The sequence below is a fragment of the Microchirus variegatus genome, assembly GCF_963457635.1.
Source record: "Microchirus variegatus genome assembly, chromosome: 22".
NCBI lineage: Eukaryota > Metazoa > Chordata > Actinopteri > Pleuronectiformes > Soleidae > Microchirus > Microchirus variegatus.
In genome coordinates, this window is record NC_139823.1 from 6772695 (window position 1) to 6787059 (window position 14365).

The window sequence follows — 14365 nt, forward strand, 5'->3', positions numbered from 1 at the left end:
AATATATAAAACCTGTCAGAGAAAAATCAAAAACTCTCTTTTAAAACATGAAATCCCTTTATTGGTCAAGGGTGTAACATTGAGGAAGATTTATTGGCAAACCCTGAATACTATATGTACAATGTTTGTAACGGCATATAATAATTTTAAACATCTGTAGCTTTGGAATTAGTCTTTTATATGTACTTCAGACAAGGGCCTTGCTCTCTGGAAACTGCCATCTTGCTCAGTCATGTTTCTACAGCCCACACCCCACCTCAAGAGAGTGCATTTATTTATGTTTCAGCTTAAACTGTAGAATAACTTCCCCACCCACAAAAACCTGATGTTAAAACCAACAAAGAATGATGACATACTGTAGCAGAGAGGGTGGGAGAGTGGAAGAGTTCAGAAAGTGGTTAAAGAGTGTTTACAACTGTCCTTATTATGCCAAGACCACCGTACTGTAGTTCCCAGACAGACGCACTTCCTCCATTTATTGCAATCTGCAGCCTCGCCATTAGATGTCACCAATTCTCATGTATATAATTATTAACATAATCACATTTATGTCTTATAAAAAACACAAGTCCTTTAAAATGCATATATTACATACTAGTAATCTAGTAAAAAAAAATAATAATAATTATATGTTATTGGCTGTCATTGTATTACTGTATTGTTTTTTTTTTTTATCAAGCAAAAATAGCATGTACAAAACAAGACGGGAAGCACTTGAAAGAAATGCAATCAAAAAAACCCAGATGGTGTGGGATGAAAATAGGCAACAGTGCGTCACAATCAGATCGGCCGCCGCTGCGATGACAACTATCAATAGACGTTCAAGAATAAAATAAAATCGTATGAATAAAAAATAGCAACAGCGGCAAGAAGGCAGAGGCACGGGAACAAGGAAATGAAAGACAAACAATAAATAATAATAAAAAAAAATGAAAAGAGAAAGGACGTGGAGATAGACTTTCCCAGTCTTGTTATTCATATTAGAAACACACTGAAAAAAAGAGGGGGTGCTAGTGTTCCATTTACACGAATGATGATGATATTTGCCCAAAAGGTTAATTACGTCTGACACATCATTGTCCAAGTTTTCCATAAAATAATTGAGATCATTGTACGGAAAGGAGCGTATATTATCCATTTTCAAGGACACTGAATGTACACATGCAAAAAAAAAGTGGTCAACTGTTTCCATCTTTGAAACAAAGAACGTGCATTGACTCATTTTCCAATTTAAATCTTTTATTAGAGAAATCATTGGAGGGATGAACTCTGGCTATTAATTTAAAATGAGTTTCCTTGACTTAACGAGAAATAAGTCAGATAGAGGGAAAATTGGAACATTCCGAACGACATCATAGCCTCTTTTGGTTATATTTTTTACAGAATATTCTTTGTAGGATCCTGCTGGATACAATAAATCAATCCCAAAATATGGAATTATTCTGCGAAACATAATGGGTAAATATCATTTTTCCTTGCCTCCTGCATGTGAGGTTCTCTGTCTTCCTTTCTCTAAGGCGGCTTCTCATCTCGTTACAGACCCTTTGCATTCTTGAACATCTTCCAGACTTCAGGCCTCAGGGCAAACTGAAGGACGATTTTATCGAGGCTCGCCTGACCTTGCTCGTTGACCCTGTCTGTGCAAAGTATCCATTGTGTTTCTCAGCGGAAAGAGGCCCCACTTTAGTTAAGATTTTAATGACCTCTTCTCTGGTGTTTTCATAGACTCTCTCTGGGAATGCCGTTAAGCCAAAAGCGACCGCCCTCCGTTTGTCTCTTGCAACATCCTCGCATATGTCCTTTAAAACCAGCGTATTTGCACCAGCAGGTCTCTTGATTTTGACAACTGCATTGGTATGTTCCCCTCAGCTGCCATTCCAAGGCTTGGATAGTGTCAACCTTACAACAACTACATTCTCACACACCTGTGTTTACCTACTCAGGGACATCCTTTACAACACAGCATCACTTTCTATCACCGAGATGAGCATTTTCTGCACAGCACTGAATTCTAAAATCTGAAGACACTCTTTGTAGGGGCAGTAGGGCATTTCTTCTTAATGGCACCCTTTTTGATTGGAAGGCGCCCAAATATTTAGGCTCTAATGTTGCCATGGTTCACACACAGCATAGTCATAATACCACGGCTAGCATCCGGACTAGCATCTTGGAATAGTTTGTCTACTGCTACATAGCTCCGAGCCTCAAGGGGGAATTTTAAAAGACAGGTAAAGCAGATTTTATAGAATAAGTTGGATTTGTATTAATTTGGATATGTTTTGTTTATATTTTATGTCTTATTGGTTAGATGTGTGCAACACCAAAGACCATGCTGGAAAGAAGTTATTTTTTTTACTTTTGCGTGTCATCCTTTGGATTACTATATTTTATTGTCTCGATCCAGAAATAAATCAAATCAAATCAAATCATAGGAAACGAAAATGCAAGAGCATCTCATCCCTTTTCTCCACAAGAAAGACACTATTTTAGAAACAATCCATTTTTTAAATGTATATTTTGCTTTAGAGGCCACATACTGTATGAATGGAATGAAGAGGCTACTTTAGCAGACATCTTGTGACTCAAGAGGGCACTTTAAAGGTGCATTATGTAATAAATCTAAAGCAACTGGCCATAAAATCCTCCTAATATGTCACAGAGACTCAGGAATAATGTTCATATAACAAACTGAACTCACCAACAACAACAGTACAGACAAAATATTTGCATTAAAAACACATCTTTTGCAGACTGAAAATCATGTTTTTGTTTTGAAATCATGTTTTGGCATGTGGCGCCATCTACCGCCGTCTACCAATCATTGCAGCCAGTAGAGACTCAGCTGCCAGGGAACCACGGGTTGCCAGTTACGCTAGAAAATGAAGCCTAAAAGACCTCGGTATTTTGAATTTGAATGTAGTAACCGTTTTTTTGGCCACATTCTTACATATGGTGCTATAAAGTTCAGCGGTTTTATCCATTAGTACATGCCACCGCTGCTGCATATTGCTTACTTATCTGGAATATAATGATTGTATTTTCATGCATCTTAAGTGAAGGAAGAATTGATTTATAAATGCTTGAAATGATTGAAATCCACATGTATTCTTCTGTTTCAGAGTGCTTTGAAATGTAAATAATGAGAAGAACGGCGCGAAAAGAAAGACCAGCATTTACTGCTGTGACTGAAGTAGCAGAGTCAATATTGATATTAGACCTGAGGCAGAACTGGACCAGGTAGCTGTCTGGAGTCTAGACCACAGACAGAGCCAGCAGCCAGCTGGCTCTTGGTGTTGCACTGATGCTGTCACACAGGAACGACAACTTACTTCATCTGTTTTTTCATAATTTTTGGAGAAAATCAAATAAACCTTTATTTTCACAAATGAAAAATAAAACTAATAATATCTCAGTGTAACATAATCTAAACTTTCACAAAATATATCTTAAGTGCTGGAAGAATACTCATTTCACTCAAAGGCTTATTTTAATCGAGAAAACCATTCAATTTTGATGCATTTTGAAGGGAAAACTTCCGTCACGCCAGGGGCACTGCTCTGAGAGTTTCTGTGGCGAACTGTGTTGTTTTTCAGAGTGTACGTCACTTCCGTCATGCCACAGGCGTCAGTCAAATCTCCCGGGTTGCCGTCGCTGAAATCTGGAAATGACAGCTGTCCTCGGATAGTGAAGCGGAAGCTTTGCAGAGATGAGGTGAGTCCACTTCATTTAATACGACAGTTTCTTCTGAATTTACCACAAATACAGACAGGAAACTACACGACATTCGCGGTCCTCACGGTTTAGCGCGGTTCACGTTGCTTAGTAACGCCTGGTGCTTTTAAACAGCAGTTAAAAACTAACGTTAGGGGAATGTTTGGAAAACTTTCTGCGGCAACCACGGGAGAACCTAGGGGGTACCTTCAGGGAACGTTGGCGCAACCACAAGGTAACGTTCCCATAACCTTGTGTCGTAATCACATAAAGTCGTATCAGTCTTCATTATAACAAAAGTCACGTGTTCCTGTTATTGCAGGCAAAGGTCTGTGCTGTAAAGTTTGCTTCTTCATAGGAAGGAAGTAGGATTTAAAAAATAATTTAGTTTAATGTTAATGTAAATCTCTATATACAAAAGCAATTATTAATGTTTTAATTTGTATTTGTTTATGTGTATATGTATATGTTTAATTATTTTTTTTGAGGTCCAGTGTGTAACATTTAGGAAAGTTTATTAGAAATTGATCCATATGTTTGTACGAAGTAAATCAGCCACAGCATGTGTTTTCCACTGAAGTGGAAATTTACAATGCAAACAGAACAGCTCCCTATAAACCCAATGCATAAACAAATAGATGAAGATGGCAGGCGAGAGTAGAAGTGGAGTGTTTATATCCTTTCTGACCATCACAGTTCCCTGATAATCTGGGAAAAGTGATCAGAATCCTCATTTAGCATCTTCAGTCTCACATTAGACATAATGTCACTAATTCTCAAAAAACACTTTCAAGAGGACGTTTTTTAAATACAACGACACAAAACAAACCATAGTTCACTTAGACGCAAAAGGAGAAGACTCCTATGGGTTTTTAACTGTGGATGGATGGATTTCATTGTCGATAAATTGTTTGTGTTAGTTCTAAATTGGAACTTATATGAATATCTGAATAGTTTTGCCACTGTGACAGAAGATAGAAACATAATAATGCATCACAATATCCCTAAAAAGTGAGTTAAGTGAATCGTTTTATCACTAGATGGTTTCTGCATTTCCCTGCAAGTTTAAATCAAAATCATGTTTATTCTTTGACCTCAAGGTCCCCTCTGGTGGCACCACTTCTTCTCTACCTGTTCCTGGCAGCAGGAAATGATGTCACGGGCGAGGAGGTGGCGAACAGGAAGCCCAACTTTGTCCTGATGATGGTCGATGACCTGGGTATTGGTGATATCGGCTGCTATGGCAATGATACCATTAGGTAAGTCCTAACAAATGAATGCATCATAGATCTGGTTGTGTTTGTGTATCCTGTATCTCACCCATCAAGGGCCAATTCCAATTCCTATCTTAACCCTCAAGCTCAACCCTTAATCTTAACTGGCCCTCAGTGTTGAGGGTTATTTTGTCACTTAGAAATGGGACACCCCCTTAAATGCAGATACGTCTTCAGACTGTAGGGGGCAGAATAACGCGAAAGCTGCGTCCAGTCTGTCAACTCCAAAAAAGAAGAAGAAGAACACATTTACGTCACAATTATTTATTACGATCCGTTTGTCAGTCAAGTTATTAGGTTGTCAGTTAGTTATAAGATGATACTCATACAAATACCACAACCACGGACATATTCAGCTGACAGTTACCACACACCACGACTTATTGAAAAGTAAACGATAGCAAACGATCGCTTGTCCGCACCGGCCGGCTATTGACAAAAGATCGTAAAATAAAAATAAATGTTACGCAACAATGACGTCAGTAATCCATAATATGGGCCTAAACTAAGATAATACAATGGTTTTCATCATTTTTATATCTCTATTAACAAAGAAAAGACTTAATTTGTAACGTACTCGTTTCGCTGCTTTCGGCGCCATCTTTGTTATGTCAAAACACGCAATGCATTCTGGGTAGCCCTTGCTCCCAAGGGTGATCTTGGAAAATCTCAATATTGAGGGCGATACAGCCCTTAAACTTGGCCCTCAACTTAATTTTTCTGAGAATCGGGACAGCACTAGGACTAGAGGGAACGCACATTTTTGAGATTGAGGGTTAAACAAGGAATTGGAATTCACCCCAAGACTAGAAAAGCACTATTTATCATTTGTTTCCTCCTGCATTCTCTGCATTAGTCCCCTGATTTTCATTCTTCATTATCATCACATCTTGTTGACACCTGGATGGGACATCTTTATGTATTATATAAGTGATCCACATAGTTTATTTGGCATTATTCCAGGCTTGGGCCTGGCACTATGAGTACATTAGATGTGGCTCTCTCCCCATGGCTGGGGTATTCTTTATGTATAATTCTACATGAATAATTTTTACATCTTCTCTGTCCTCGAAGGACTCCAAATATAGACAGACTGGCATCTGAAGGGGTGAAGCTGACTCAGCACATTGCCGCTGCTCCTCTGTGCACTCCGAGCCGGGCTGCTTTTATGACGGGCCGTTATGCACTCCGCTCAGGTAACTTTAAAAAAAATCTCTGGAATCGTCATTCTGGTGATATTTGCAGATGCAGATTAGAGATGTTTAACGCAGTAGAACATGCATTCATTAATACATTGTTTTTGCATGTGTGTCTGTTGAGTAGGACTGGGTAGCGCTGGTCGTGTGCAGGTGTTGCTGTTCCTCGGAGGTTCAGGGGGACTTCCACAAAGTGAGACCACATTTGCTAAGAGGCTGCAACAACAAGGATACACCACCGGCCTAGTGGGTGAGATAATGTAATGTGAGCTTTCATGTTGTAGAATTTCCTTTTCACCCTTTCCCAATCCCAGGCGTGAGAGAAAAGACAATTATGGAGATTTTGGGCAGCTTCAGATACAACTTGTTTCAGCTGTACACGGTGACATCACAGCCTAGCGTATGTGGAGGGTAGTGTGGGTCGGCTTGCTTTTCAAAAGGGATGATAAAACACAACACGAGGAAGCAATTAGAGAGTCAGAGAGCATTGTTTTCACACGTTAGAAGCATTGGCAGCGCACAACATACATATGGTTCTGCACATGCACTGTTTTGCAAAAGAAAGGGGAAGATCAAACACATTTTGATTGGCTCTCTGCGGTAACACCCAAAAATCAGTTTTTAACCCTTTAATTCTCAATTCATGTGACATGGCTTACTATGTGTGGCTGATCACAAAAAAAACCCCAGTTTGCACCTGGACAAAACCAGATTCTTTTCATAAGGTTTGACTACAGAAGAATATTATGTTTGTCGCTGAGGCAATACTATTGAATTTGCAACAAAAAGAAAATAACATCTGTTAAGTCGCAGCCAAAGTGAAACAATATTTATTACGAAACACTGTGTCTCTGCTGTTTGAAACAACTCATCACTGCTCATTCACCCTGGTGATGTGTGTGTGTGTGTGTATGAGCCGACTAATAATTTTGATCTCATGGCAAACATTTGCTTTGCCTCTAAGACTCCAGCCTAGAGGCATCTGTCCTCGGTGAGCTGATCATAGCCAGACTAAGCTAAGTACGGGACTGAATGTTCCTCGTGCGTCTCCAGTGCGTCCTCACATCTGATCACAGAAACCACATTCAGGGCTGGTCTTGAGGATGCGTTTCACTCCACATTCCTGTGCTGCATGACCACCTTCTTAGCTGATGACATCTGACCAATGCTAGTTTCACAGTTATTTTCCTTTAGTCAGCACTCGTATGTAAGTTAATTTGCAGCAACTGTCACAATATTAAAGCGGACCTAGACCGGAAGTTCCAATTAATGCTGTTTTTTAGTGTGTAGCTGCGTCATTACCTTGTTTAAGAAGCCCTGAAGTTTTTCTAAACAAGTCTTCTGGGGCTGGGAAACACCGTCAGAAAAGAGGATTTCTATAGGCTCGTTTACAGCAACTAGGAGGTTTTTGACCATAAAAACAAGTTAATGTATGTAAGTAGACCTCCATAACTAACATATATGTGCAACAGGAGCTTTAACTTTGATCTCCTTATTATTTTGTTTTTCTTATAATAAAAATACCTCTTTTTATGTGCGAGGCGAGCTTTGATTCTCTCACGCACATACACACTCACACCGTGACACACACACACACACTGACAGCAGACTCATCTGTACAATCAGACTTGTTGAAAATAAGGCTGCAACTAACATTTCTTTTCATTTAATCCGTCTATTGTTTTTTTTTTGGTTAATCTTTTTAGACAACAGTAACTTTTCCATTTGCCTTGTTAAACAGGTACGGCGTGTATCTCAGAACTGTCACCTGATGTTACAGGAAGATTTGTCACCAATGTTCTGAAAAAAGGCGGAAGATACACGCCCAAATTGGTTCACAAAGCGAACAAAAAAACTAAGTTCAATCAGTAGACTTAATGAACTTTCACAACACATTTCTTTGTCAGAAAATGTAGAAAAAATAATAAAACAATTTTGTTATATAGAGCAAAGAAACCAGAAAGAATAATAAATTGCAGATGAATCAATTACCAAAATAGTTGACGACATATCTCTGACTATTAATCGTTGGTGACCTGGTTAGAAACATAATTCTGTTCTTGTCAAAACAGTGAAGACATCAGTCTGTTTTTGAATAAAGGGCAGGGAATCCCAGACTTGATCATAAATGTGGTCACAACACTGTGTGCACAGCTGAACTAGACTTTCCTGGCCATGATTGGATCACTATAGACAGATTAATACCAGATCTGAATGGGGCTTATGTGTCTACATAGATATCAATGTGGTGAACATCTGTCCATTAGGTGGAGAGGCCCATTTTTTCGTGTAAGTGGCCCATAAAACCCTTGAGCTCTGGGGTTGTAAGAAACTGTTAGATGTTGAACACAGGCTGTATGAGAACGACTCATAGGCAAATCCGCGTAGAAAATGATCTACAGATAATTTGAACTGTGTTAATAAGTAAGTAATAATAAGTAAGAATAATATTCATGTATTTAAGTGTCTAGTCCCATGGTTCTCAAACTGTGGTACACGTACAACTGGAATAAACACATTCTATAACGATCATTACAGTCAACCTTATCTCTGGCTGGATGATAAGAGAGCAAATTATCTTATTGGGAATAAATGCCTCCTATGAAGAGTCCATAGCTGACTTTGACCTATTTACACCGCTGTATTTTAAACGTTGTTACTGTGAGAGCTCACTGTGTTCTCAGGTGGCACTTGCTATATAAAAAGTTTGAGAAGCTCTAACTCGTGGCTAATGAAACGTTTATTTCTGCTTCGCTCTTCAAATGCACACTAATGACATGTGGAGCAAACTGTCTCACAGACGGAACGGTTGTACTCGCAGTCCTGCCCGTGAACAGTCTGTGTAAAAGGGGGCTTCTGTCTCCGCAGGTAAGTGGCACTTGGGTGTGAGCTGTGAACACAGAGGGGATCACTGTCATCATCCAAACCAGCATGGCTTCAGCTACTTCTACGGCCTGCCGTTTACCCTGTTCAACGACTGTGTGCCAGGAGAGGGGACTGATGTCTTCGCCAACCTCCAGAGCACGCTCCAGTTTATGGCAATTATTCTCGCAGTTGGACTTTTCACACTGGTAAGAGCGACATTTTTGACAGTTTGTGTCGATAACGAGAAGAGAGGAAACACATAAAGCAAACGTAGAAAAGACAAAGAAATGCGCCCGAGTTGTCAGATGTCAAAGCATGAAATGAATGAGAAAACAAAGTGTTTCTGCATTGTTCACCCTTCAGCAAAATAACTAATGTGTAATCACTTGGAAATGAATCACAGTGTTGAAAGTAAAAAAAAAACTTGGAAGCTGCAATAGCAAAACCTGCTTTAGGGTAATGCAAAACAATTCTGAAACTAAATTTGGTTTGGCCCTGGCAATGGTAAATAAGATTAAGGGAACTTGAAACCTGGAAGGTGTGGGAAAATAAATAAATGTAAAATAAAGAACCACAACAACTTCAAGTAGCTTTCAGGGAGACGGACTAATAAACTCTTCAGATCTAAATGTACTGCAACAAACACAAAGTACCAATTGTTTTCACTTGGAAATTGAAAGAAAGTAACCGCTTAGGTCATCATTTGTGATGTCATCTGGCAAAACATGACATGAGATGACATCGGGGAAGATTTACTGTAACCTTAACTTTAATTAAAACCTTGCCTCATCAACTGGATTAATGTTAATTAGTATAAAATAATTTTGTTTAATGCTTTTCAGTATTATTGAAATATAACCAGTCCTTCCTGTGTGGTCCTGTTTTTTTTTGTTAACTGTGATGTGAGGAGACGTCAGACTGAGGCTTCATATAATGAAAAATTACATGAAACATAGCATTCCTTTACTTTAAAATGCATGATTTACATTGAGCAGGTTTTGCTTTTTGTCCTCAAATAGAAAGCGAGCCACTCAGATTGAGACTGAGCAATAATATGTCTGTTTGACTAAGCAAAGTATTAACGTGGTACAGTCCTGATATTTCACTATCAGCAATGAAAAGTTAGGATTATACAGTTTGTTGAGAGGTGTGTGTTTTTTATTTTAAGTAAGGAAATAACATCACCAAATACTAGTTGTCTGGATACCTGTAACAACTGTGCAACAGTTTCATTTTTGTGTGTGGGTGTGTGATGTCGTTTCAGGCGTGTGTCCATTTGTGTGGCCTCCTTGAAGTCAGCCAGAAGCTCCTGGTAGCACTTTTCTTTTTTAGTTTTGTAACAACTGCTGTTTGGTATATGCCCTTTAAACTCCTGCCGACCTGGAACTGCATCATCATGAGGAACCAGGATGTTATTGAACAGCCAATGACGGTAGATACGCTGCCCCAGAGGCTGCTGGGAGAAGCACAAAACTTTATAAGGAGGTAGGATTCATCCAGCAAAATACCAGATGTATTCTCCTGAAAATGCGATCGCTTTTAAATGTCTGTGTGGTTTGATTAGGCCTGATGTTTGAAAAAAAAAAAAAGGCAATTAAAATAATTAAAAGCAGCATTTCTGGTTTTAAATTGACTGAATGTTTAAATAAGTAAAAGATACGTCTGCCAAGAGAACTTCTCATTGTGTATCTTCCTCCCCAGGAATAGTGATCGTCCATTCCTCCTCCTCTTCTCATTAGTCCATGTCCACATACCACTCTTCAAAACCCCAGCGTTTGCAGGCAAAAGTCGCCATGGTTGCTATGGTGACAACCTAGAAGAAATGGACTGGTTCATAGGTGAGTCAGTGCTGTGAAGCAAAATGCTTTTAAAGGTTCAGTGCAGCGGATAGATTGCCATCCAGTGATGAGGCCGGAGATTGCAACTGAGTACTTCTCCCCAACCTGCATATGGAGGACAAAACCTGAAGTCATAATAAATAAATAAATAAATAAATACAGGAATAAATGCATAAATAAATAAATACAGGAATAAATACATAAATAAATAAATGCAGGAATAAATAAATAAATGTAGGTGAACAGACATGTAGAAATAAATGTAAAGCATTTATTTATTTATTCCTTTATTTATTTATTATTACGCCAGATTTCGCCCTCCACACCTGCAGTGGCTGTCAGTTAAAACACAAAAGGCACCGTGTGTTTGTTTTTATTCTGGGCTGTTGTAGGAGCATGTGAGTGAAACATTGACCCTAACATAGATGAAGAAAACATGTTTTATTCTGTTTCTGCTAATGCATCTCCCTAAATCCTACTCACTGGAGCTTAACGTTACAGTGAATCATGAAATACATTAAATGTAGTGGCCTGTAGTACTTGATTTAGGTTAATTATCTTAAAAATCTCAATTAATTTATTCATATCATTTATGATCTAACCAAAATGTCTCCAACTGTGTTTTCCAGGCAAGCTGACGGAGACGGTGGACTCCCTTGGCCTCGCTAACAACACTCTAATGTACTTTACATCAGACCACGGTGGACACCTCGAGGATGCAAACTCAGTAGTTGGCCAGAAAGGAGGATGGAACGGCATCTACAAAGGTAGATACATTCACGTGTGTCCCTGATGTCATTTTCATCACATTTGTGTTGTAATTCCTCTCAATATCTGCTCTTTAGGTGGGAAGGCTATGGGCGGCTGGGAGGGTGGGATAAGAGTACCTGGTATTTTCCGCTGGCCTGGCAGACTTGCAGCTGGCAGAGTCGTAGATGAACCCACCAGTCTCATGGACCTCTACCCTACACTCAAGTATTTAGCCGAGGACACACAACCAGACAGGTACGGACTCGTGATGTGGATTGTTGTTGTTGTGTGTATGTGTGTTTGTGTTCTTGGGCTTGAAGCCTAAATTGTTTCCACTGTTTTTTTGTTTTTTTCTTGGTAAGGATGAAAAGCTTCCAGACAGCACTTAATAAATACACTTGTACAGAAAACCACAATACTGAGGGGGAGAAGATACATACATACAATTACCTCTAACTTGAGCATGTCGATGTTAGTGTTTTGTAGCCAGATGATTACAGTGCGGATGCAGAAGTACACATTATCTGTAAACAACCGTTCCTCGCTTTGGAGGAGATTAACTTAGCAAGCATTGACAGATAATTACACTGTAAATATGATTCCAATTGTGTGCTGCTGTTTGAGGCAAAAAGGTACTTGATACTTATTTTATTGTTGCTTGTTTATGTACAATATGCATCATCTCACAATCAGCATCTGAGAACAACGGCCCTCCCTCTTTAGCAATAGCGTGTAGCTAAGCCCAATGAAAGCACCGACCGAACATGCAATGAGACGCAATGCAACACGTCATTTACAACCACAGAGAATCATTGCACTCCACAGCCAACAAGTACAACTTCTCTCAGTCACCAATAAAAAGGGATGAGTAAGATTATTTACCAATCCTATGATCACACTCAGGAGAAGAAAGACCAAGTCCCTGAGCAACTTGTAGGGCTCTTCAACTTGGAAAATCCAAAAGCCAATGTTGACTTAGGTTTGATCTCTTTCTTTGTCAAAGGACTTTTGTAGTTTAAGAACACGTTCTGTTACGTCAGAAATTCTGAGTCAAGGTGAGCAAAGATTGATATTGATTGTGAAATATTCTATCACGTGGCGCCAAATGTCAAACGTCTAGTGTCTCCTCTGCATTAACTGTTTAACCTCATTAAACTTTACCCTCCGTCCTTCTCTCTCTCATTTTATTGTCCTTTTTCCCCACCCACAGACATTTAGATGGCTATAACCTCATGCCGCTGTTGGAGGGCAAAGCAAAGAGATCAGATCATGAATTCATGTTTCACTACTGCGGCTTGTACCTGAACGCAGTTCGCTGGCACCCACCAGGCAGTAAGTTCACACATTTGACACATGACATGTTTCACAGAGAAATACAGGGCTTAACAAGTTTATTAGACCACCGCTCAATGTAAGGTTTCTGCCACATCTGCTCTGAATTCACAGCAGTGGTAATTATCAACAATAAGTTTTATGCTTCTGTAATGGCTAATGAACAGCTATGTAGAAGCCCTTTAACCAAAATGATATCTTGTATGCTAAAATATAATTATTATTGCTACTGTTTTACCAAAAAAACAGAAACATAGTAAAGAACATTGTTACTTCTTGATTACGATGTCAAATTATTGTTATTTACTTGCATTCCTGAACAGAAAAATGTGTTTTAGCGGTTGAACGTTACGCTCAAATTTGCATATAAAAAGGTGATTCAGTTTGTTATGTGCCAAATAAACAACATTAACATTTTTAGTTTTAAACAAGTTTATGAAAGCTGTAATCTAAGCTAATAAATGTGTTAAGCACTGTATTTCTTCCTGCCAGTTTGGTCTGATAATTTATATATATACTTTGATTGAGCCGGTAAATGCAAAAGAAGAACTCTTTATTTGTTATAACTGCCTTCTTGCTTTGTGCTGTTTAACAGTTCTTTCATCCATGTTGTGATCATTTCAATGGGCCGCACTGGAAAAAGAAAAAATCCTGATCCCTGCTGTGTATTATCATCCAGGTGACTCCATCTTCAAGGTACACTTTTTCACGCCCAACTTTTCTCCACCGGGATCCGGGGGATGCTACGATGGAAAGATCTGTCTGTGTCACGGGGAACATGTGACGCACCACGATCCGCCGCTGCTGTATGACATTTTCCAGGACCCCTCAGAGTGTCGACCACTCACCCCGGACACTGAGTCGAGATACGCCGAAATCCTTGAGCAGACTGCCAAAGCTGTAGAAAGACATAAAGGTACCCTTACACACAAACCGGCGTCTGACCATCCTCAGTCATCGGCACACGGTGTTCAAAGTCAAATGAGTTGGGAGAAGATTCTGTGGAAACCGTGGCTGCAGCCCTGCTGTGGGACCTTTCCATTCTGTGGCTGCAAAGAGAACACGTCCCATAGTTAAGTGGGGAAAAATGCTCCTGAAACTTTTCTACTTAACGCTTAAAACCATGCAGAAAATATTATATAATAATAATATTAGTCACCTTTTTCATGTGCAATATAATGACTGTGACGCCTCAGGGTGCGTTCTGCTCCGTCCACATTTTCAAGCATTTTAAAAGATGTGACGTAGGAAAATGTCCTGGAAAAATTCCAGCATTTTGGAGATTTTCAACAGGACACAACTTGCCTTGAGATACCAAAAAAGAACGTACTTTCAAAAAGGGGAAAATATATTAAATCTAAAATTATGCAATGCAAAATGAATAGCAATTGACCATGAT

General features: G+C 39.3%; 1 protein-coding gene across 1 annotated transcript; it reads left to right on the plus strand.

The window, feature by feature from the left end:
• Positions 1-1454: 1454 nt before the first annotated feature.
• On the plus strand, positions 1455-14043 carry arsh (arylsulfatase H; the record flags this gene model as incomplete). Its single annotated transcript, XM_083908440.1, has 12 exons — positions 1455-1458; positions 1568-1646; positions 4812-4970; positions 6060-6181; positions 6309-6431; positions 9050-9252; positions 10311-10531; positions 10748-10884; positions 11514-11651; positions 11730-11889; positions 12845-12966; positions 13646-14043. The coding sequence occupies 12 exons, from the start codon at positions 1455-1457 to the stop codon at positions 14041-14043; spliced, it is 1866 nt and encodes a 621-aa protein (XP_083764566.1).
• Between the last annotated feature and the right edge of the window lie 322 nt (positions 14044-14365).